Source organism: Apodemus sylvaticus, chromosome 5 (genome assembly GCF_947179515.1).
Source record: "Apodemus sylvaticus chromosome 5, mApoSyl1.1, whole genome shotgun sequence".
Taxonomy (NCBI): domain Eukaryota; kingdom Metazoa; phylum Chordata; class Mammalia; order Rodentia; family Muridae; genus Apodemus; species Apodemus sylvaticus.
The window spans coordinates 134,989,971-135,014,925 of record NC_067476.1 but is presented as its reverse complement, the minus strand read 5'-3'; the positions used below and the strand labels follow the sequence as shown (position 1 = coordinate 135,014,925).

At 38.5% G+C, this 24,955-nt stretch overlaps 1 protein-coding gene and 1 pseudogene across 1 annotated transcript; both read right to left on the bottom strand.

Moving 5' to 3' along the window:
• Positions 1–318: 318 nt before the first annotated feature.
• Positions 319–20,619, bottom strand: LOC127684950 (acidic leucine-rich nuclear phosphoprotein 32 family member B-like; annotated as a pseudogene).
• Positions 20,620–21,007: 388 nt separating this feature from the next.
• LOC127684949 (zinc finger protein 120-like) lies at positions 21,008–22,541 on the bottom strand. Its single transcript, XM_052181706.1, has 3 exons — positions 22,491–22,541; positions 21,274–21,400; positions 21,008–21,072 (listed from the first exon to the last, which is right to left on the bottom strand). The coding sequence occupies exons 1-3, from the start codon at positions 22,539–22,541 to the stop codon at positions 21,008–21,010; spliced, it is 243 nt and encodes an 80-aa protein (XP_052037666.1).
• Between the last annotated feature and the right edge of the window lie 2,414 nt (positions 22,542–24,955).

Here is a 24,955-nt window from a genome sequence, read left to right as displayed (position 1 = left end):
CTAAACTGCTACTGGATTCTTGAACTTTTCCCTGGTAGACAGGCACTGTTGGGCTAGAAGAATGACACAGCTCTTGAGTCATTCTAATAAATTCTTTCCAACATGATAGAAGGATTGAATCTATCAGTTCTCTTTATCTAGAGAACCTTTACTAATATAGCTGTGGGGTTTGTTGTTTCCTTTTCAAAATGTTAACATTTTATTTACAAAGATCCATAATATAGCTGTGGGGTTTTCCTTGTTTTACAGAAAGTAAAAATTTTGTTACAGTCGCAGTGTAACTGGCAGCTATGACAGTCCACTCACCAATCACAACTGTCACGATACAGCAAGAGCCTTACAGGAAAAACCTAACAATTTTTACAATGTTGTTGGGGTGAAGTCCCCAGGCTTGGTAGTGGATTACCAAGGGGCTAAAGGGAGGAAGGCAGAATGTCACAGGAACTATTCCTTGGCTCTTTGGGTGAAGGTATCCTGGGGCTTGTATCACAGCTACCTTTTTAAAACAGCTACGAAATCCACCAGCAGTCCAACCAATACTCAACAGTTCTGTTTCTTGCAGGTTGTTTCAGGTCTTAATCATCTTCTCCTTTGTCATCTGTTTCACTCTTTCTCTTTTCACCCTTCCCACTTTCTTCCTCCTCTTCATCAGCATCTTCATCCTCATCTTCTTCGTCTTCATCAACTTCTTCATCATGTCCAAATTCCTCTTCCTCCCCGCTGACTTCATCTTCATCTTCTCCTTCTACATCCTCATCTTCATTCTCTTCTTCCTTACCATCCTCATCTTCCTCCTCTTCCTCTTTGTCCACACCATCCACCTCTCCATTCAAGTCTGGGGCTTCCTCTAATCTATCCACCTCCACATCAGTGTCAGGTGCTTCCTGGTCCTCTCGGTCATAAATATCCAGATAGGCCAGCTGGAGAAGATGAAGATGAAGATGAAGTCAGCGGGGAGGAAGAGGAATTTGGACATGATGAAGAAGTTGATGAAGATGAAGAGCAGGAGCAAGAAGATAGTTTCTCGGTAATCACCCTGGTTAGTGACCTCACAGCTGGCCAGATCCAGGCTTTTCAGACAATCCAACCTTTTCAGGTTATTTCCACTTAGGTTCAGATGTGTGGCCGGGCAGTGGTGGCACACACCTTTAATCCCAGTAAATGGGAGGCAGAGGCAGGCAGATTTCTGAGTTTGAGGACAGTCTGATATACAGAATGAGTTCCAGGACAGCCAGGCCTACACAGAGAAATCCTGTCTTGGAAAAAAATCAAAGCAAACCTGCCTGTCAGATTCAATCAGCAGATCTCAGCCCCCACCTTATACAGGGAATCATTTGCCCTCTAGCCTGGGGTAGGCCTGCCCTTCCCCCACCTGCCATTCCTCATGTTGGTTACCTGCTCTGTTACATCACCAGATCATCCTGATCTCTTGGTCTGGCTCTTGCTTCTCCCCTCATCCCCTCTCCACATTGTCCCCTCTGGACTCTCCCAGACATTCCTGGTTCTGGCTGTGTTCTCCTTTTATATATAATAAATGTTGTCCTCTACGGTCCCTAGCATGTTGTTTTATTTACTGCTTGTTGACAGCAGATAAATACGTGAGAACAGGTGCACAAAGTGTGGTGGAAACAGATAATTATGCAGAAGAAACACAAATAATTTTAAAAAAATAAACACATATTTTTCATTCCCTATTTTAAAATGGATGACCTCCATGCACATGTTATTTTTCAAATCTTTAAACATTAGCTGTTTTTATGTGTATGTGTGCTTTGCCTGCATGTATGTTTGAGTGCCACATGCATGCCTGGTACCAGCAGAGGAGAGAAGAGAGCATCAGATTGGTTTTTCTTCTATTTCTTTTTTTCATTTCTTTTCCTTTTGTCAAATACACAAACATTTGGAAAAAATCACCAGGAAAACTTACAGAAAGAGTATATCTACATGGGAAGTTTCCTAGTGACAGTGTTTCCTAAAGAAGAATGCATTCAGATTTTGTGTTTATTATGGAATAAAAATAACTTATTGAGGTCAAGGGACCTCTCCTTTTCATGTACATCTCCTAATATGTTGCAAAAGAAAAATGGTTTGTAATTTCCTGCTGTTACTGCATTTTTTAAAAAAAAATATTGCATTTATTTACATTCTAGTACTTGCCCTCCTCCTGTATTAGAGCACTTTTTTTCCCCTTCGGGCTGCACATTTTCAGCCAGGAAAAGTAACAGTCCTTTTGGACATGGACACATTAGATTGTCTACAAACTCTATTTTGCTTGAACTATAGAAATTTCTTTTCACAATAAGTTCAGTTCTTTATTCTGATTCCTGATTGCTCCAGTCTGAGAACCCTAGGAAACAGCCATAAGAACATTGATTTATCAGCTATATTTGGTCACCTGAGTAATCCAAACTGCTGTCAATGTATGAAAGCTTTCAACCTTCTTCCTGAGCTCCCTTTCTGTGCTGGAATACATTTGCTTCAATGTTGGTCAGTTATCTCGATTTTTGCATATGTTCTTCAGTTTTAATCCCACAATAAATTTGAGATGGGCTGGAGAACTCTCATTCACTGGGGTCTTTTCCTTCTCATTTCCTTCTCAGTTTAGACTCAGCTTAGAAAAACACATAGCTATATAGGCTCCAAAAATCAGTAGGTCTTCATCTGGCAGAGGGAAAACCATTCATAAGATAGTGAGTGACTTTGCCCCTGTGCGCAAGGCTAGTTGCTGAGAGATGTAGCTGATAACAAGCTGCTCCCGTCAGTAAATGTCCTAACAGCTCTGAGCTAACATATTAGGGTCAGCCAGTATTGTATATATCTGCATAGGAGAGTTCCCTAATAGGAAATTCAATATACTTTGGGTCACATAAAGCTCATTACATTATACATCATCCAGTCTGGTATGCCTTCATTTATGTCATGATTTAAATACAAGCTTAGAAGATATTAAATCCCTCACTGTGCCCGCACTGTATCCTTCTCTATAATGATGACCCAGAAAGAAGACTGCCTTAAACTTCAGTCTGTGATCTATTATCTACCTCATTTATTCATCAGTGTACAAAATCGACTATCTATCCATTTGTGGTCTGAAATCAGAAGCCATGATATACATGCAAATCTTTTCCTGTTATTGCAATAGACAGTCCACTACAAGACTCAAAGAGGTCATTTCATACTGTGGTGGTACGGTCCTTTAATTTTAGAACTTTTCCATTTTAGTCAGAAGGACAACAAGGACATTACCTTGTAGAGCAGCAAACTAGGACTAAGGTGACCCCACTCACCACAATGTTGGTATATGGGGGAAATCTGATATTCAGGAATATCAGATTTTGCCAGGTGCAAAAACTTGGGTTGTACTTATCTGGATTCCATTTCAGAAGCGACAGGCAAATCCAAGTTGTACAACTTATTTGATGCCATGAAATTAACACGAATTTTTAGTTTATGAAAATAAATATATTAGCAATACCATTGTATTGGAATCCATATTGTAGAAATGGCATTAGCACATTCTGTAAAACAACAAGAGTAGATTCGTGTCTTGATGACCCAGCAAAACTTCAGATTTTTGTGCAAACTCATGAACATACACACATGTTGAGTAAGAATACATGAATATAAATATATGTTTCAAGAATAAATTCAACATAGGTGGTCTTTATAGATATAACTATGCTGAAGCTGCTGGCCTCTAATTAGTACTAAGAACTTTGTTCCTTATTCTGAGACTAACACTCACTGCTTGGGAATGAACATCTGTCTCTTAACAGTGAGGGATCAGATAATGGATGCATTGCTAGGGCTCCCTTCTCTCTTGCACAGAAGCCTTGCCTCTCACTTTCCAGGTGAAAGGAGGTTTGGAACAATAAACTGTTATTGAACCAGGAGAGTCATGCTCACAGAAAGGAAACACTTTTACAAAAGCAAATTTGCATAAACACACATGTATTCATACGTGCACACTCATCACATACTTACTCACTGAGCTTAACAATCTGTCTAATCAACTTACATATCTACATAGACGCCCCTAAACTTACATACATATGCATATGGAGCGAAAGCCCAAGAACCAGTATGGGAGGAACTCATTCATTCTGGATGGAAAATAAGCTTCAGCCTTTATTGCTTGATTAAAGAAACACTTGCACTCTCTTATTGCTAAAGGAATTAAACCCAAGTCCACCAGCAAACAATTTTGTCCACTTTAATAAAATTAAATTTGCCTTGTTTTAAGAAAAAAATCTGTTTTGCTTCACAGTAATGAGAAGCCTTACTGCTCTTTTTGCTGTCTCTGAAGGTTCTACTTTGTCTCTTTTCCTCTTGTTGTGTTCTATTGTATTTTGTTATGCCTTAGTTTCTAATTCTCTGTGCATTCTGTTTTCCTATTTCCCTTTGCCCTTTCTAATGTCTTCATTCCTACTGTTTTGTGTACTTGTTATTAGGAGATGGATCACATGATTTTTCCAAGCACCCTATTTTTTTATTTTGACAAAAGTTCACTAAAAGTTCAGACATAAATTCAAATCATAACCTGAATAAGAGTTTACAACAGCGATGTTCTCATGTGTTTCCATTAAGACTACTTACCTAACTATACATTTTCTGTCACTAGCTCCAAAGGTTCCTTAAAAGTTAAAAGCCATAATTGTGAAAACAAACAAGCAAGCAAAAAAACAAAAAACAAACAAACAAAAAACCATGGGCTGGTAAGATGGCTCACAGGTTAATACCTCTTCACTCTTCTGAAGGTCCCGAGTTCAATTCCCAGCAACCACATGATGACTCACAACCATCCATAATGAGATCTGATGCCCTTTTCTGCTGTGTCTGAAGACAGTTACAGTGTACTTACATATAATAACAAATAAACCTTTGTTTAAAAAAACAAAAGCCCATAACTCCAGTGTCTAAGTTAACAATGGAGTCTGGTATTGATAAACCCAGGAATTATTATTTTCCTCTGTCCTTGCATCTACAATGAATTATTCACTTCTTCTGACCTTTGGGTAATGATTTTCCAGCACTATGGAATGTATTTAAGTTGGAAATTCTGCGTTTGATCTCATAAAGAATTAACTCATGACATGGTGAAGCCTGTCAGAGTTGTAACTGCGATTTACATTAAAAATTTAATAGCACTCCTTTAATAAAGGACTTAGTAGTTACTAATATAATTTTAGGAATTGTTATAGAATCATCATTAGTTATTAAGAAATCATTTGTTTGCCTACTTAGTATCACTACAAGTTATTATAGCTACATTGATCTCTGAAATATCTGCCCAATAGGATATACCAATGCCCAGGAATTATTATTTAATTTAATTATGATGAGAAATCATATCAGTAGCAAGAACCAAATCTTGAAAATGTCATCTCTTTGGTCTTGCAGGATGCAAGGGGTCATCCATCCTGCTTTACTGTCATGGTGAATGGATCTCAGGAAGAGATGCTTGTCTTTAGCCTTTCTAGATGGCTCAGGACAAAAAAATATGATAATTTGCTAATTTCAGCTTGCTCAATATCAAAATAAGACTTGTAAATATAGAGATTGTATACATTTTGAAATATTATGTAGTATTTGATTACAGAACATGACAGTCTTCTATGACTCAGTTTTCCAAAAAGAGAAAGCTTTTCAATGATTCTAAAAAGAAAGTTAGATAAACATTTTATTCATTCACTCATTTATCTATCTTATCTATCTGTGCACAGACTTTATTTTTTTATTGTTTTTTATTGGATATATTTTTATTTACATTTCAAATGATTTTCCCTTTTTCTGCCCCCCCCACACACTTCCAGAAAGTCACATAAGCTCCCCTTCCCTCCCCCTGTTCTCCCACCAAACCCTTCCCACTTCCCTGTTCTGGTTTTGCCCTATTCTGCTACACTGAGTCTTTCCAGAACAAGGGGCCACTCCTCCATTCCTCTTGTACCTCATTTGATTTGTGGATTATGTTTTGGGTTTTCCAGTTTTCCAGGCTAATATCCACTTATTAGTGAGTATATACCATGATTGATCTTTTGAGACCTGGTTACCTCACTTAGCATGATGTTCTCCAGCTCCATCCATTTGCCTAAGAATTTCATGAATTCATTGTTTCTAAAGGCTGAATAGTACTCCATTGTGTATATAAACCACATTTTTTGCATCCATTCTTCTGTTGAGGGATACCTTGGTTTTTTCCAGCTTCTGGCTATTATAAATAGAGCTGCTATGAACATAGTGGAGCATATATTCTTATTACATGCTGGGGAATCCTCTGGGTATATGCCCAGGAGTGGTATAGCATGATCTTCCGTAAATGAGGCGCCCAGTTTTCGGAGGAACTGCCAGGCTGATTTCCAGAGTGGTTGTACCAATTTGCAACCCCACCAGCAGTGGAGGAGTGTTCCTCTTTCTCCACATCCTTGCCAATACCTGCTGTCTCCTGAGTTTTAATCTTAGCCATTCTGACTCGGGTAAGGTGAAATCTCAGGGTTGTTTTGATTGGCATTTCCCTGATGACTAATGAAGTTGAGCATTTTTAAAGATGTTTCTCCACCATCTGAAGTTCTTCAGGTAAGAATTCTTTGTTTAACTCTGTACCCCATTTTTAATAGGGTTATTTCATTTTCTGGGGTCTAACTTCTTGAGTTCTTTGTATATATTGGATATTAGCCCTCTATCTGATGTAGGGTTGGTGAAGATCTTTCCCAGTTTGTTGGTTGCCGATTTGTCCTTTTAATGGTGTCCTTTGCTTTACAGAAACTTTGTAATTTTATGAGGTCCCATTTGTCAATTCTTCTATTCAGGAACTTTCCCCCATACCGATGTCCTCAAGGGTCTTCCCCAGTTTCTTTTCTTTTTTTTTTTTTATTTTTTTATTTATTTTTATTTTTATTTTTTTATTTTTTTAATTTATTGATATATTTATTTACATTTCAAATGATTTCCCCTTTTCTGAATACCCACTCCCCAAAAGTCCCATCAGTCCTCTTCCCTCCCCCTGTTTTCCCACCCAAGCCTTCCCACTTCCCCTGTTCTGATTTTGTTCTATACTGCTTCACTGAGTCTTTTCAGAACAAGGGGCCACTCCTCCTTTCTTCTTGTTTTTCATTTGATGTGTGGATTATGTTATGGGTATTCCAGTTTTCTAGGTTAATATCCACTTATTAGTGAGTGCATACCATGATTCATCTTTTGAGTCTGAATTACCTCACTTAGTATGATATTCTCCAGCTCCATCTATTTGCCTAAGAATTTAATGAATTCATTGTTTCTAATGGCTGAATAGTACTCCATTGTGTAGATATACCACATTTTTTGCATCCACTCTTCTGTTGAGGGGTACCTGGGTTCTTTCCAACTTCTGGCAATTATAAATAGGGCTGCTATGAACATAGTGGAACATGTATCCTTATTACATGCTGGGGAATCTTTTGGGTAAATGCCCAGGAGTGGTATAGCAGGATCTTCTGGAAGAGAGATGCCCAGTTTTCGGAGGAAACACCAGACTGATTTCCAGAGTGGTTGTACCAATTTGCAACCGCACCAACAGTGGAGGAGTGTTCCTCTTTCTCCACATCCTCGCCAACACCTGCGGTCTCCTGAATTTTTAATCTTAGCCATTCTGACTGGTGTAAGGAGAAATCTCAGGGTTGTTTTGATTTGCATTTCCATAATGACTAATGAAGTTGAGCATTTTTTAAGGTGTTTCTCTACCATCCGAAGTTCTTCAGGTGAGAATTCTTTGTTTAACTCTGTACCCCATTTTAATAGGGTTGTTGGATTTTCTGGAGTCTAACTTCTTGAGTTCTTTATATATATTGGATATTAGCCCTCTATCTGATGTAGGATTGGTGAAGATCTTTTCCCAATTTGTTGGTTGCCGATTTGTCCTTTTGATGGTGTCCTATGCCTTACAGAAACTTTGTAATTTTATGAGGTCCCATTTGTCAATTCTTGATCTTAGAGCATATGCTATTGGTGTTCTGTTCAGAAACCTTCTCCCTATACCGATGTCCTCAAGGGTCTTCCCTAGTTTCTTTTCTATTAGCTTCAGAGTGTCTGGCTTTATGTGGAGGTCCTTGATCCATTTGGATTTGAGCTTAGTACAAGGAGACAAGGATGAATCAATTCGCATTCTTCTGCATGCTGACCTCCAGTTGAACCAGCACCTTTTGTTGAAAAGGCTATCTTTTTTCCATGGGATGTTTTCAGCCCCTTTGTCGAGGATCAAGTGGCCATAGGTGTGTGGGTTCATTTCTGGATCTTCAATCCTGTTCCCTTGATCTGCCTGCCGGTCACTGTACCAATACCATGCAGTTTTTAACACTATTGCTCTGTAGTATTGCTTGAGGTCAGGGATACTGATTCCCCCAGAATTTCTTTTGTTGCTGAGAATAGTTTTAGCTATCCTGGGTTTTTTTTTATTCCAGATGAATTTGATAATTGCTCTTTCTAACTCTGTGAAGAATTGAGTTGGGATTTTGATGGGTATTGGATTGAATCTGTATATTGCTTTAGGCAAAATGGCCATTTTAACTATATTGATCCTGCGGATCCATGAGCATGCGTTTTCCCATTTTTTGAGGTCTTCTTCCATTTCCTTCTTCAGAGTCTTGAAGTTCTTGTCATACAGATCTTTCACATGTTTGGTAAGAGTTACCCCAAGGTATTTTATACTGTTTGTGGCTATTGTGAAGGAGGTCGTTTCCCTAATTTCTTTTTTGTTTTTTAATTTTTTTATTTGATATAATTTATTTACATTTCAAATGATTTCCCTTTTCTAGCCCCCCCCACTCCCCGAAAGTCCCGTAAGCCCCCTTCTCTTCCCCTATCCTCCCACCCACCCCTTCCCACTTCCCCGTTCTGGTTTTACCGAATACTGTTTCACTGAGTCTTTCCAGAACCAGGGGCCACTCCTCCTTTCTTCTTGTACCTCATTTGATGTGTGGATTATGTTTTGGGTATTCCAGTTTTCTAGGTTAATATCCACTTATTAGTGAGTGCATACCATGATTCACCTTTTGAGTCTGGGTTACCTCACTTAGTATGATATTCTCTAGCTCCATCCATTTGCTTAAGAATTTCATGAATTCATTGTTTCTAATGGCTGAATAGTACTCCATTGTGTAGATATACCACATTTTTTGCATCCACTCTTCTGTTGAGGGATACCTGGGTTCTTTCCAGCATCTGGCAATTATAAATAGGGCTGCTATGAACATAGTAGAGCATGTATCCTTATTACATGGTGGGGAGTCTTCTGGGTATATGCCCAGGAGTGGTATAGCAGGATCTTCTGGAAGTGAGGTGCCCAGTTTTCGGAGGAACCACCAGACTGCTTTCCAGAGTGGTTGTACCAATTTGCAACCCCACCAGCAGTGGAGGAGTGTTCCTCTTTCTCCACACCCTCTCCAACACCTGCTGTCTCCTGATTTTTTAATCTTAGCCATTCTGACTGGTGTAAGATGAAATCTTAGGGTTGTTTTGATTTGCATTTCCCTAATGACTAATGAAGTTGAGCATTTTTTAAGATGCTTCCCCGCCATCCGAAGTTCTTCAGGTGAGAATTCTTTGTTTAACTCTGTACCCCATTTTTTAATAGGGTTGTTTGGTTTTCTGGAGTCTAACTTCTTGAGTTCTTTATATATATTGGATATTAGCCCTCTATCTGATGTAGGATTGGTGAAGATCTTTTCCCAATGTGTTGGTTGCCGATTTGTCCTCTTGATGGTGTCCTTTGCCTTACAGAAACTTTGTAATTTTATGAGGTCCCATTTGTCAATTCTTGATCTTAGAGCATATGCTATTGGTGTTCTGTTCAGAAACTTTCTCCCTGTACCGATGTCCTCAAGGGTCTTCCCCAGTTTCTTTTCTATTAGCTTCAGAGTGTCTGGCTTTATGTGGAGGTCCTTGATCCATTTGGATTTGAGCTTAGTACAAGGAGACAAGGATGGATCAATTCGCATTCTTCTGCATGCTGACCTCCAGTTGAACCAGCACCTTTTGTTGAAAAGGCTATCTTTTTTCCATTGGATGTTTTCAGCCTCTTTGTCGAGGATCAAGTGGCCATAGGTGTGTGGGTTCATTTCTGGATCTTCAATCCTGATCCATTGATCCTCCTGCCTGTCACTGTACCAATACCATGCAGTTTTTAACACTATTGCTCTGTAGTATTGCTTGAGGTCAGGGATACTGATTCCCCCAGATTTTCTTTTGTTGCTGAGAATAGTTTTAGCTATCCTGGGTTTTTTGTTGTTCCAGATGAATTTGATAATTGCTCTTTCTAACTCTGTGAAGAATTGAGTTGGGATTTTGATGGGTATTGCATTGAATCTGTATAGTGCTTTAGGCAAAATGGCCATTTTAACTATATTGATTCTACCGATCCATGAGCATGGGAGGTTTTCCCATTTTTGAGGTCTTCTTCCATTTCCTTCTTCAGAGTCTTGAAGTTCTTGTCATACAGATCTTTCACATGTTTGGTAAGAGTCACCCCAAGATACTTTATACTGTTTGTGGCTATTGTGAAGGGGATCATTTCCCTAATTTCATTCTCAGCCTGCTTATCCTTTGAGTATAGGAAGGCCACTGATTTGCTTGAGTTGATTTTATAACCTGCCACTTTGCTGAAGTTGTTTATCAGCTGTAGGAGCTCTCTAGTGGAGTTCTTTGGGTCACTTAGGTAGACGATCATGTCGTCTGCAAATAATGATAGTTTGACTTCTTCCTTTCCAATTTGTATCCCTTTGACCTCCTTATGTTGTCGAATTGCACGAGCTAGTACCTCAAGTACAATATTGAAAAGATAAGGAGAAAGGGGGCAGCCTTGTCTGGTCCCTGATTTCAGTGGGATTGCTTCAAGTTTCTCTCCATTTAGTTTGATGCTGGCTACCGGTTTGCTGTATATTGCTTTTACTATGTTTAGGTATGGGTCTTGAATTCCTGTTCTCTCCAAGACTTTAAGCATGAAAGGATGCTGAATTTTGTCAAATGCTTTTTCAGCATCCAATGAAATGACCATGTGGTTTTGTTCTTTGAGTTTGTTTATGTAGTGGATTGTATTGATACATTTCCGTATATTGAACCAACCCTGCATTCCTGGGATAAAGCCTACTTGATCATGGTGGATGATCATTTTGATGTGTTCTTGGATTCGGTTGGCAAGAATTTTATTGAGTATTTTTGCATCGATGTTCATAAGGGAAATTGGTCTGAAGTTCTCTTTCTTTGTTGGATCTTTTTGTGGCTTTGGTATCAGCGTAATTGTGGCTTCGTAGAAGGAATTGGGAAGTGTTCCTTCTGTTTCTATTTTGTGGAATAGTTTGAAGAGTATTGGTGTTAACTCTTCTTTGAAGGTCTGGTAGAATTCTGCACTGAAGCCATCTGGTCCTGTGCTTTTTTTGGTTGGAAGACTTTCTATGACTCCTTCTATTTCTTTAGGCATTATGGGACTGTTTAGATGGTCTAGTTGGTCCTGATTTAATTTTGGTATTTGGTATCTGTCAAGGAAATTATCCATTTCCTCCAGATTCTCCAGTTGTGTTGAGTACAGGCTCTTGTAGTAGGATCTGATGATTTTTTGGATTTCCTCAGTTTCTGTTGTTATATCTCCCTTTTCATTTCTAAGTTTGTTAATTTAGATACTTTCTCTGTGCCCTTTGGTCAGTCTGGCTAAGGGTTTATCTATCTTGTTGATTTTCTCAAAGAACCAGCTCCTGGTTTTGTTGATTTTTTGTATGGTTCTCTTTATTTCTACTTGATTGATTTCAGCCCTGAGTTTGATGATTTCCTGTCTTCTACTCCTCCTGGGTGAAATAGCTTCTTTTTGTTCCAGGGCTTTCAGGTGTGTCATTAAGCTGCTGGTATATGCTCTGTCCATTTTCTTTTTGGAGGCACTCAGGGCTATGAGTTTTGCTCTTAGCACTGCTTTCATTGTGTCCCAAAGATTTGGGTATGTTGTGCCTTCATTTTCATTAAATTCTAAAAAGTCTCTGACTTCTTTCTTTATTTCTTCTTTGGCCAATGTGTCATTGAGTAGAGTATTGTTCAGCCTCCATGTTTATGTGGGCTTTCTGTTGTTTTTGTTGCTATTGAAAACCACTCTTACACCATAGTGATCTGATAGGAGGCATGGGATTAGTTCGATCTTCTTCTATTTGTTGAGGTCTGTCTTGTGACCAATTATATGGTTGATTTTGGAGAAGGTACCAAGAGGTGCTGAGAAAAAGGTATATTCTTTTGCTTTAGGGTGAAATGTTCTATAAATATCAGTCATATCCAATTGGTCCAAAGCTTCAATTAGTTTTTCTGTGTCCCTGTTTAGTTTCTGTTTTCCTGATCGGTCCATTGAGGAGAGTGGAGTGTTGAAGCCCCCCACAATTATTGTGTTAGGTGCAATGTGTGCTTTGAGCTTTAGAAAAGTTTCTTTTATGAATGAGTGTGCCCTTGCATTTGGAGCATAGATGTTCAGAATTGAAAGTTCTTCTTGGTGGATTTTTCCTTTGACCAGCAAGAAGTGTCCCTCAGTGTCTCTTTTGATGACTTTAGGGTGAAAGTCAATTTTATCTGATATTAGAATGGTTAGTCTGGCTCATTTCCTGAGACCATTGGCTTGTCAAATTGTCTTCCAGCCTTTTACTCTAAGGTAGTTTTTGTCTTTGACATTTAGGTGTGTTTCCTGTATGCAGCAAAATGTGGGGTCCTGTTTCCTTATCCAGTCTGTTAGTCTATGTCTTTTTATTGGGGAATTGAGTCCATTGATGTTAAGAGATATTAAGGAATAGAGATTATTACTTCCTGTCATTTTTTATGTTCTTTTTATATTTGAGTGATTATCTTCTTTTGGGTTTGATGAAGGAAGGTTACTATCAATGAGAAGACCAAACCTAAGGATTATAGGTATAGATGAGAGTGAAGATTTACAACTGAAAGGGCCAGCAAATACCTTTAACAAAATTATGGAAGAAAACTTTCCCAACTTAAAGAGAGAGATGCCTATGAATATAAAAGAAGCCTACAGAACTCCAAACAGACTGGATCTGAGCAGAAATACCTCTCACCACATAATAATTAAAACCCCAAATGCACTAAACAAAGAAAGAATATTAAAGGCAGTAAGAGAAAAAGGCCAAGTAACATATAAAGGAAGACCTATCAGAATCACACCAGACTTCTCACCAGAGACCATGAAAGCTAGAAGATCCTGGGCAGATCTCATGCAGACTCTAAGAGAACACAAATGTCAGCCAAGACTACTATACCCAGCAAAACTCTCAATCACAATAGATGGAGAAACCAAGACATTCCATGACAAAACCAAATTTACACAATATCTTTCCACAAACCCAGCTCTACAAAGAATAATAGGAGGAAAACTCCAATACAAGGAGGGAAACTACACCATGGAAAAAGTAAGATAGTAACCCAGTTTCTTTTCTATTAGCTTCAGAGTGTCTGGCTTTATGTGAAGGTCCTTGATACATTTGGAGTTGAGCTTAGTACAAGGAGACAAGGATGGATCAATTCGCATTCTTCTGCATGCTGACCTCCAGTTGAACCAGCACCTTTTGTTGAAAAGGCTATCTTTTTTCCATTGGATGTTTTCAGCCCTTTTGTCGAGGATCAAGTGGCCATAGGTGTCTGGGTTCATTTCTGGATCTTCAATCCTGTTCCACTGATCCGCCTGCCTGTCACTGTACCAATAGCATGCCCTTTTTAACACTATTGCTCGGTAGTATTGATTGAGGTCAGGGATACTGATTCCCCCAGAATTTCTTTTGTTGTTGAGAATAGTTTTAGCTATCCTGGGTTTTTGTTATTCCAGATGAATTTGAGAATTGCTCTTTCTAACTCTATGAAAAATTCAGTTGGTATTTTGATAGGTATTACATTGAATGTGTATATTGCTTTTGGCAAAATGGCCATTTTAACTATATTAATCCTGCCAATCCATGAGCATAGGAGGTTTTTACATTTTTTGAGGTCCTCTATTTCCTTCTTCAGAGTCTTGAAGTTCTTGTCATACAGATCTTTCTCATGTTTGGTAAGAGTCACCCCAAGATACTTTATACTGTTTGTGGCTATTGTGAAGGGGGTCATTTCCCTAATTTCTTTCTCAGCCTGCTCATTCTTTGAGTATAGGAAGCCTACTGATTTGCTGGAGTTGATTTTATAACCTGCCACTTTGCTGAAGTTGTTTATCAGCTGTAGGAGTTCTCTAATGGAGTTTTTTTGGGTCACTTAGGTAGATTATCATATCATCTGCAAATAATGATAGTTTGACTTCTTCCTTTCCAATTTGTATCCCTTTGACCTCCTTATGTTGTCTAATTGCCCGAGCTAGTACCTCAAGTACAATATTGAAATGATAAGGAGAAAGGGGGCAGCCCTGTCTAGTAACTGATTTTAGTGGGATTGCTTTAAGTTTCTTTCCATTTAGTTTGATGTTGGCTACCAGTTTGCTGTATATTGCTTTTACTATGTTTAGGTATGGGCCTTGAATTCCTGTTCTTTCCAAGACTTTAAGCATGAAAGGATTCTGAATTTTGTCCAATGCTTTTTCAGCATCCAATGAAATGACCATGTGGTTTTTTTTCTTTGTGTTTTTTTATGTAGTGGATTGCATTGATGGATTTCCATATATTGAACCCACCCTGCATCTCTGGAATAAAGCCTACTTGATCATGGTGGATGATCTTTTTTTATGTGTTCTTGGATTCAGTTGGCAAGAATTTCATTGAGTATTTTTGCATCGATGTTCATAAGGGAAATTGGTCTGAAGTTCTCTTTCTTTGTTGGATCTTTGTGTGGTTTTAGTATCAGCTAATTGTGGCTTCATAGAAGGAATTGGGTAGTGTTCCTTCTGTTTCAATTTTGTGGAATAGTTTGAAGAGTATTTTTGATAGGTCTTCTTTGAAGGTCTGATAGAACTCTGCACTGAAGTTATCTTGTCCTATGCTTTTTTTTTTTTTTTTTTTGGTTGGAAGGCTTTCAATGACCCCTTCTATTTCTTTAGGGGTTATGGGACTGTTTAGATGATATATTTGGTCCTGATTTAATTTTGGTATTTGGTATCTGTCAAGGAAATTGTCCATTTCCTCCAGATTCTCCAGTTGTGTTGAGTATATAGGATCTGATGATTTTTTTTAATTTCCTCAGTTTCTGTTGTTATATCCACTTTTTCATTTCTAATTTTGTTAATTTGGATACTTTTTCTGTGTCCTTTGGTCAGTCTGTCTAAGGGTTTATCTATCTTGTTGATTTTCTCAAAGAACCAGCTCCTGGATTCGTTGATTCTTTGTATGGTTCTCTTTGTTTCCACTTGACTGATTTCAGCCCTGAGTTTGATGATTTCCTGTCTTCTACTCCTCCTGGGTGAATTGGCTTCTTTTTGTTCCAGGGCTTTCAGGTGTGTCCTTAAGCTGCTAGTGTATGCACTCTCCATTTTCCTTTTGGAGGCAGTCAGGGCTATGAGTTTTCCTCTTAGCACTGCTTTCATTGTGTCCCAAAGATTTGGGTATGTTGTGCCTTCATTTTCATTAAATTCTAAAAAGTCTCTGATTTCTTTCTTTATTTCTTCTTTGGCCAAGGTGTCATTGAGTAGAGTATTGTTCAGCCTCCATGTGTATGTGGGCTTTCTGTTGTTTTTGTTGCTATTGAAGACCACTCTTACTCCATAGTGATCCGATCGGAGGCATGGGATTAGTTCGATATTTTTATATTTGTTGAGGCCTGTCTTGTGACCAATTATATGGTCGATTTTGGAGAAGGTACCATGAGGTGCTGAGAAAATGGTATATTCTTTTGTTTTAGGGTGAAGTATTCTATAAATATCCGTCAAGTCCAATTGGTCCAAAGCTTCAATTAGTTGTATTGTGTCCCTGTTTAGTTTCTGTTTTCCTGATCGGTCCATTGAAGAGAGTGGAGTGTTGAAGTCACCCACAATTATTGTGTTAGGTGCAATGTGTGCTTTGAGTTTTAGTAAAGTTTCTTTTATGAATGAGGGTGTCCTTGCATTTGGCGCATAGATGTTCAGAATTGAAAATTCATCTTGGTGGATTTTTCCTTTGACCAGCAAGAAGTGTCCTTCTGTATCTCTTTTGATGACTTTAGGTTGAAAGTCAATTTTATGTGATATTAGAATGGCTATTCCGGCTCCTTTCCTGAGACCATTGGCTTGTCAAATTATCTTCCAGCCTTTTACTCTAAGGTAGTTTTTGTCTTTGACACTGAGGTGTGTTTCCTGTATGCAGCAAAATGTAGGGTCCTGTTTCCTTATCCAGTCTGTTAGTCTAAGTCTTTTTATAGGGATGTTGAGTCCATTGACGTTAAGAGATATTAAGGAATAGTGATTATTACTTCCTGTCATTTTCGATGTTATTTTTATATTTGAGTGGTTATCTTCTGTTGGCTTTGATGAAAGAAGGTAACTATCTTGCTTTTTCCACGGTGTCGTTTCCCTCCTTGTATTAGAGTTTTCCTCCTATTACTCTTTGTAGAGATGTGTTTGTAAAGATATTGTGGAAATTTGGTTTTGTCATGGAATATCTTGGTTTCTCCATCTATTGTGATTGAGAGTTTCGCTGGGTATAGTAGTTTTGGCTTACATTTGTGTTCTCTTAGAGTCTGCATGAGATCTGCCCAGGATCTTCTAGCTTTCATGGTCTCTGGTGAGAAGTCTGGTGTGATTCTGATAGGTCTTCCTTTATATGTTACTTGGCCTTTTTCTCTTGCTGCCTTTAATATTCTTTCTTTATTTTTAAGAATTCATTCTAATGAAATTTTTTCACAGGTCCAATTTTAAACTTTGTACATTTGATTATATTTTTAAAAAATTGACGTGTTGAACTTAAAGGGTGTATTTATTTATTTATTTGTATATTTATTCAATTTATATCCTGATCACAGTCCCACATCTCATTCCAGTATCCCTTATATCTCCTTTCCACTTTCTATTTGATATGCCCCCATAGGTACCAACCCCATCTGGCACAACAATTTCTAGGAGGCTAGATATATCCTGTCCCACTATGGTCAGGCTAGGCAGCACAACTAGCAGAAAGGAGTCTAAGGCTAAGCAAGAGTCAGACACAGCTCCTGCTCCAGTTGTTAGGGCAACCGCATGAAGAACAAGCTACACATGCCGACATATGTGCAAGGGCACAGGTCCAGCCAATGGTTGCTCTTTACATGGTGGTTTAGTCTCTGTGAGCCCCCACGGGTCCAGGTTAGCTGAATCTTAGGGCATCTTGTGGTGTACTTGACCATTCTGGCTCTTTAATCATTCCCCCAAACTTCCCACAAGACTCCTTCAGCTCTGTCCAACACTTCACTGAGTGTCTGTGGACTTGGAGCGGTGGAGGGGATTATCTACAATGTAGGTGGAAAGTGAAAATGGAGCATTGAGGGCATCCTGAAAGCATCTTGAGCAGCAAGAACAATTGGCTTCATTGGAAGTAAACAGGCAACAAAGCTAAGGACAGATTTAAAATGTTTAGTCAGGACTACAAGAAAAAAGGGCATGCCAGCCACGGGAGCCTTAGGTGTGCCCAGCCACTGAGCCAAAGGACAAGTTAAAAATGGACGAATGTGTGTGTGCCTTTCATTCTGTGGATCCTTAGACATCAGGGAAATGCAAATAAAAATGACACTGATATTCCACCTTACACCCATCAAATACCTCAGATCAAAAAACTCAATGGACAGCACATGCAGGCAAGGATGTGGAGCAAGGGGGGAACACTTATCCATTGCTGGTGGGAATGAAAATAAGTACAACCTCTCTGGAAATTAATTTGGCAGTTTCTCAGGAAACTGGGGATAATTCTATTCATGACACAGCCATATAGCTCCCAGACATATACCCAACCTATGTTCTACCATTCCACAAAACACCTTCTCCATTCTGATCATAGGAGGTACATTTGTAATACCCGAAGCTGGAAAACATCCTGATGCTCCTCAAGAGATGAATGAGTAAAGAAAATATTTCATTTATACAATGGAATACTTCGCAGTTATTAAAAACAAGGACAAAATAGTCTTTAGAACATTGATAGCACACATGGGGTTTTTCTCCTGTATGTGGCATGTATTCCTTTTTTTCTTTTTAAAAAGATTTATTTAGCTTATTTATGTGAGTACACTCTCACTGTCTTCAGACACGCCAGAGGAGGGCATCACATTCCATTATAGATGGTGGTAGGCCACCATGTGGTTGTTGGGAAATGAGCTCATGTTCCTGAGAAAGTAGTCAGTGCTCTGAACTGCTGAGCCATCTCTCTAGCCCCTGTGTTATTTGTTCTTTTATGATATATGATACCACATGGACTTGAAAAGGCTTGCAGGGCTGTGGTGGCACACGCCTGTAATCCCAGCACTCTGGGAGGCAGACGCAGGTGGATTTCTGAGTTCGAGGCCAGCCTGGTCTGCAGAGTGAGTTCCAGGACAGCCAGGGCTACACAGAGAAGCCCTGTCTCGAAAAAACCAAATCCAAAAAAAAAAAAAAAAAAAAAAGAAAAGAAAAGAAAAGGTTTTGCCACAGTGATACAGTGATGGCATTCATAGGATTTCTCTCCTCAATGCGTGTGTGTATGTGTGTGTGTGCATGTGTGTGTGTGTGTGTGTGTGTGTGTGTGTGTGTGTGTTTTGTTGTTGTTGTTTGTTCCAGACAGGGTTTTTCTATGTAGCCCTGGCTGTCCTGGAACTCACTCTTTACACCAGGCTGGGCTCAGAAATCTGCCTGGCTCTGCCTCCCACGTGCTTGGATTAATGGTGTGAGCCACCACCTCCTGGCTCTGACTGTGTTTTTATGTCTTTGGAGCTCAAAGTTTTCTGCAAAGGATTTAACACACTCATTCCAAAGATTTCTCTCCAGTATGTATTCTTTTATGTATTTGGAGCTTACTGTTTTGTGCAAAGGCTTTACGACACTGGTTACATTCAAAAGGTTTCTCTCCAGTATGTCTTCTTTTATGTGTTAGAAGATTACCATTTTGGGTAAAAGCTTTAGCACACAGGTTACATTGAAAAGGTTTCTCTCCAGTGTATATTCTTTTATGTGTTAGGAAATGACTGTTTCTTGTAAAGGCTTTACCACATTGGTTACATTCAAAAGGATTCTCTCGAGTATGTATTCTTTTATGTCTTAGAAGATGACTATTTTGTGTAAAGGCTTCACCACATTGGTTACATTCAAAAGGTTTCTCTCCAGTTTGTGTTGTTCTGTGTATTTGAATATGACTTTTAACTATAAAGGCTTTACCACACTAATGACACTCATAGCGTTTCTCTCCTGTATGTAATTTTTTGTGATATAAGAAGCTATATTGATGAGCAAAGTGTTTGCCACATTGGCTACATTCATAAAGCTTCTCTCCAGTATGTGGGCTTTCATGTTTTTGGAGAGGACTGATTTGTGCAATGGCTTTACCATAATGGTTACATTCACAACATTTCTCTCCACTATGTACCATTTGACGACTTTGAAGAGAACTGTGAGATAGAAATCTTTAGCACTTTGGTTATACTCATAGGTTTTCTCTCCAGAAACTGATGTTTTATGTATTTGGAGACCACAGTGATATGCAAAGGCTTCAAAATATTGGTCACTTTCATAGAGTTTCTCTCCAGTATGAATTCTTTCTTGTCTTAGGTTATGGCTCTGAAATGCAAAGGCTTGCCCACACTGAAAAAACTCAGAGGGTTGCTCTTCAGTATGACTTCTTTCATGCCTGCAAAGACAATTGGCACATGTGAAAGATTTCTCACATTCTAAACATATATAAATCTTTTCATCTGTGTGAATAAGGTTTACAATTTGGACTAATTGTCAAGGACAACCTGATCTCAATGTATTGCCACTTTGTTTACATCCATGGAGTTCCCCTTCATTGTGGGTTCTTTTGCATCTTTGAAGACACATGGGATGGGAAGGACATTGATGGCATGGCTCACATTTATAGCACCTTTTCCTATAGGAGTTTATTCACATATTTGAACAGAACAGGAAGAACTCAGAACTTTACCACACTGACTTCATTCATAAATTTTGCTAATGTGTGAGTAATACCACATTTGCAAGGTAAACCAAGGCAAGGAAAAGAATTTGCACATTCCTAGTACTCATATAGATTTCCACAGTGTGATTATTGTAAATACACCCAATAAAGTAGGAAAACTAAATACTTGTAAATTTCTAGCACATTTAGAAGTCAACTCAAAGCCAGGCTTGGTGCAGAACACCTGTAATCCCAGTACTTGCGAGGCAGAGGCAGGCAGATTTCTGAGTTTGAGGCCAGCCTGGTCTACAGAGTGAGTTCCAGGACAGCCAAGACCACACAGAGAACCCCTGTCTTGAAACACAAACAAGCAAACAAACAAACAAACAAACAAACAAAAAAGAAGTCAAATCAATGTGGGGAGTACTACATATCTTCTAATAGTTCAGGAAGATGGAGAAGTTGTTGCTTCTTTCAATATTCCTATGTTCATGTGGCTTGTATCTATTGTAACTAGAGATATCTCTATTAGAAAGAGTAAGTGGTATAGGGATTATAGTTTCTCTACAACAACATTCAGGACTCTCTAATCTGACCATGTTACAAAATTTGGCAACATTAGTACAAGTATATGGTTGTCAACAGCTTTAGTGTAAACTATATTCTTATTAGAAGATTCTGGATATACACTTATCACCAGTCAATGTCTAAATCTTTTGCAATAACTAAGTGGTAGGAGATTAAACACACTGTTAGTTCTACAGGATAACTCTATTGGGCTATGATTCAAATGGTGAAATCTGTTAAGGCATTATTTCCTTGTCTTTGTACTTAGAGGAATGCCTTGCAAACATAAATTAGATAACTGACATTGTTGTATGATTTTGTGAAAATTTAATAATCAACCATAACTTAAAGTCCTTTTTTTAACCATGTAGCTTTCATTAAGGTTCAGGACATACTAAAATTTATTACAAAACATATTCTTATCAGGTTGCACATGAATATTACCTTTCACATCTCCTAGAACTTTCAAAGTGTTCTTCAATATTATGGTCTTCCCAAATGTAGCCTAAAATATAGTACCAGAGACTGTATGTTATATTACTGGAAGTTACACAAAATTTAAGTTACTAACTTCAGTGAACTTTAGAACCATGATTGATTATTGCCCTCATTCATCATTTTCACTGAAATTACACAAAGAAATAATAATAACAAAGAAAGAGCTGCCCCTATATTTTAAAAAGTGAAAGGAAATTTACTGCCTTACCTATAGCAGTAAGATTCCTATAGGTCTCCAGCATCACATCTTTGTACAGACTCTTCTGAGAAGGATCCAGCAAAGCCCACTCTTCCTGAGTGAAGTTCACATGCACATCTTCATAGGTGACTATACCCTAAAATATCCCATACAAGTGTACATAAGAAAATATATAGCTGAGAACATTGTAAATGTATACTTCATTGAGAATACAGTCATATAATTCTGATATTTCCTTCACTTGATCCCTGACACAAATACTCTAATGTAATCAAGGTATTTTAGAGGAAAACTGAATAATGAATGAGGTTCATGTATTCATTGTTCTGAATAATTACAGGATAATTCATTATTCTGAATAATTGCAGGTTCACCTCTGTAATTTCTGCACCCTGTGAGTAGGATGAAGACTTCAACATGAAATGTCAACCAACACACATAAAGACACACAAGCAAAGAGTTCAACAGTGGAGAGTACATATCAGATAAATTGTGCGAATAAATATTAACTAAAAAAAAAATGATGAGCACACTGTTTGTATTCACTCCTGCCTTTAATACCAGCAGTCAAGAGGCAGACATGGGTATATGTCATTGAGGTGGATGTCAGCCTGGTCTAACATATGAGATCCAGGACAGTAACAGGAACATATTGAGACACGAATTCCCCTGCAAAAATCGCCCAACCAAACAAACACACAAACAAACAAACAAACAAAAAAGATAGAAATAACTGAAAGGTCTTCACTGAAGTTGCTATACAGAATTATACATTCACTCCAGGAGTGTATTCTTATTCCAAAAATCTTAAGTGACCCAGTTCAACAGTAAAATTAATAAGATCTTAATTAAATGTGATGTATGGCCAGATGGCGGCGGCTCACACTTTAATCCCAGCACTTGGGAGGCAGAGGCAGGCAGATTTCTGAGTTTGAGGCCAGCTTGGTCTACAGAGTGAGTTCCAGGACAGCCAGGACTACACAGAGAAACCCTGTCGCAAAAAAAAAAAAAAAAAAAAAAAAAAAAACCAACAACCCAAAAAACAAAACAAAACAACAATAACAACAAAAACCCAACATGATGGATGTTTAAACCTTTGCAAATGAACAGATGAAAATATTAGCTATTTAACTTTGATCATGAATTTGCAACATAGGTCAAGAGAGGTGGCTCACCAGAGGTAATCTGTGTCTACCAAATAAGTGAATTAAATTGCCAATATTTACATGGAGGAGCACAGCTATCCATTGGTTCAACTTCACCAAGTCTGAGGCCATCTTCTGCCTACTATGAATATCAGGCACAGAAGATAAACATATTCATGCATACAGGGAAAATACTCATACTCATTCAAAAAATTCAAAACAAGCCCCACAGGAGGTAATCATGCCACATAACTGCAATCCAATGGAGCATACTGGTAATGACATCAACACATGACTTCTCTAGAAACATAATATACTCTCTACCACATTTCAAAATTCAGTGATTTTCACACACAGCTATCTGTACGTGTAAAACCTACATTCTAAGCTCATCTGCTAATAATTTAAAAAGAAAACAGATTTTCTCTCCTGGCATTGAATAGGCGGGTACAGCCAGGAGCACAGGGAACACCACAGTGCCAGAACAGCTGGGACAGGGTCCACAAGTGCCTCACCTATAAACAAGAGCTGGGTAGCACCACAACACTCTGTGCAAGGGGAGAGCCGGTCACCCAGGGGTGCTGAGACAGGCTTGCAGGCCCACAGGAGGGACAAAGACCAGCCAGAGTCAGCAGGATCAACTAAACACCAGAGATAACCAGATGGCAAAAGGCAAACAGAGGAATGTTACAGAACAGAAATCAAGGAAACATGACATAGTCTGAACCCAATTCTCCCACAACAGCAAGTGCTGGATACCCCAACATACAGGAAAAGCAACATTTGGTTTTAAAATCACAGCTCATGATGCTGATAGAGGGCTTAAAGAAGGACATAAATAACTCCGTTAAAGAAATACACAGGCAAATAGGAAAAGGCTCTTAAAGAATTACAGGAAAAGCTGGGCGGTGGTGGCACATGCCTTAACCCCAGCACTTGGGAGGCAGAAGCAAGCAGATTTCTGAGTTCAAGGCCAGCATTGTCTACAGAGTGAGTTTCAGGACAGCCAGGGCTACACAGAGAAATCCTGTCTGGAAAAGCAAAACAAAACAAAAAAAAAAACAAAAACCAAAACAAAACAACAAAAAATTTACAGGAAAGCACAAACAAACAGGTGAAGGAATTGAACAGAACCATCTAGGATCTAAAAATAGAGCTAGAAATATTAAAGAAATCACAAAGGGAAACAACTCTGGACATAGAAAACCTAGGAAAGAAGTCAGGAGTCATAGATGCAAGCATCAACAACAGACTACCAGAGATAGAAGAGAGAATCCCAGATGCAGAAGGTACCATAAAAAGCACTGACACAACAGCCAAAGAAAATGGAAAATGCAAAAATCTCCTGACCCAAAACGTCCAGGAAATCCAGGACACAATGAGAAGACCAAACCTAAGGATTATGGGTCTAGAAGAGAGTGAAGATTTCCAACTTAAAGGGCCAGTAAATGTCTTCAACAAAATTATAGAACCTAACCTAAAGAAAGAGATGCCCATGAACATACAAGAACCTTACAGAACTCCAAATAGATTTGACCACAAAAGAAATTCTTCCTGTCACATAATAATTAAAACACCAAATGTACTAAAGAAAGATAGAAAGAATATTAAAATCAGTAAGGGGTAAATGCCAAGTAACATATAAAGGCAGACCTATCAGAATTACACCAGACTTCTCATCAGACACTATGTAGCCAGAAGATCCTGGGCAGGTCTCACACAGACCCTAAAAAACACAAATAGAAACACAGGCCACTATATCTAACAAATCTTTCAATTACCATAGAGAGAGAAACCAAGGTATTCCATGACAAAAACAAATTTACACAATACCTTTCCACAAATCCAGCCCTTCAAAGGATAATGAATGGAACACACAAACAAAAGGATGGAAACTACACACTAGAAAAAGCAAGAAATTAATCTTTCTTTAACAAAACAAAAAGAAGAGAAGCATACAAACATAACTCCACCTTTAAAAAGAAAAATAACAGGAAGCAAACATCATTTCTTCTTCATATCACTTAATATCAATGGACTCAATTCTCCAATAAAAAGGCATAACTACGCTGGGCAGTGGTGGTGCAGGTCTTCAATACCAGCACTCTGGAGGCAGAGGCAGGTAGATTTCTGAGTTCCCGGACAGCCTGATTTACAGAGTGAGTTCCAGGACAGCCAGGACTACACAGAGAAACCCTGTCTTGAAAAAACAAAACAAAACAAAAATCATAACTGACAGACTGGTACATAAGCACGACATGATATTTTGCTGCATACAGGAAACACGCCTCAGGCAAAAAGGACAGGCACTACCTCAGAATAAAGAGCTGGGCAACAATTTTCCAAGCAAATGGTCCCAAAAATCAAATTGGTATACCTATCCTAAAATCAAATAATGTTGACATTTAACCTAAAGTAATCAAAAAAGACAAGGAAGGACACTTCATCCTAATCAAAGCAAAAATCTAACAAGATGAACTCTCAATTCTGAACATATATTCTCCAAATATAAGTGCACCAATATTCATAGAAGGAACTTTAATAAA

Excerpts from the sequence above, each read along its gene's own strand:
- LOC127684949 (XM_052181706.1), bottom strand. The coding sequence starts at position 22,541 with ATGGCCTCAGACTTGGTGAAGTTGAACCAATGGATAGCTGTGCTCCTC. Across the intron at positions 21,401-22,490 it reads GGATAGCTGTGCTCCTCCAT|GGTATAGTCACCTATGAAGA; the intron begins GTAAATATTGGC and ends GGGATATTTTAG. Across the intron at positions 21,073-21,273 it reads TAGGAATCTTACTGCTATAG|GCTACATTTGGGAAGACCAT; the intron begins GTAAGGCAGTAA and ends ACTATATTTTAG.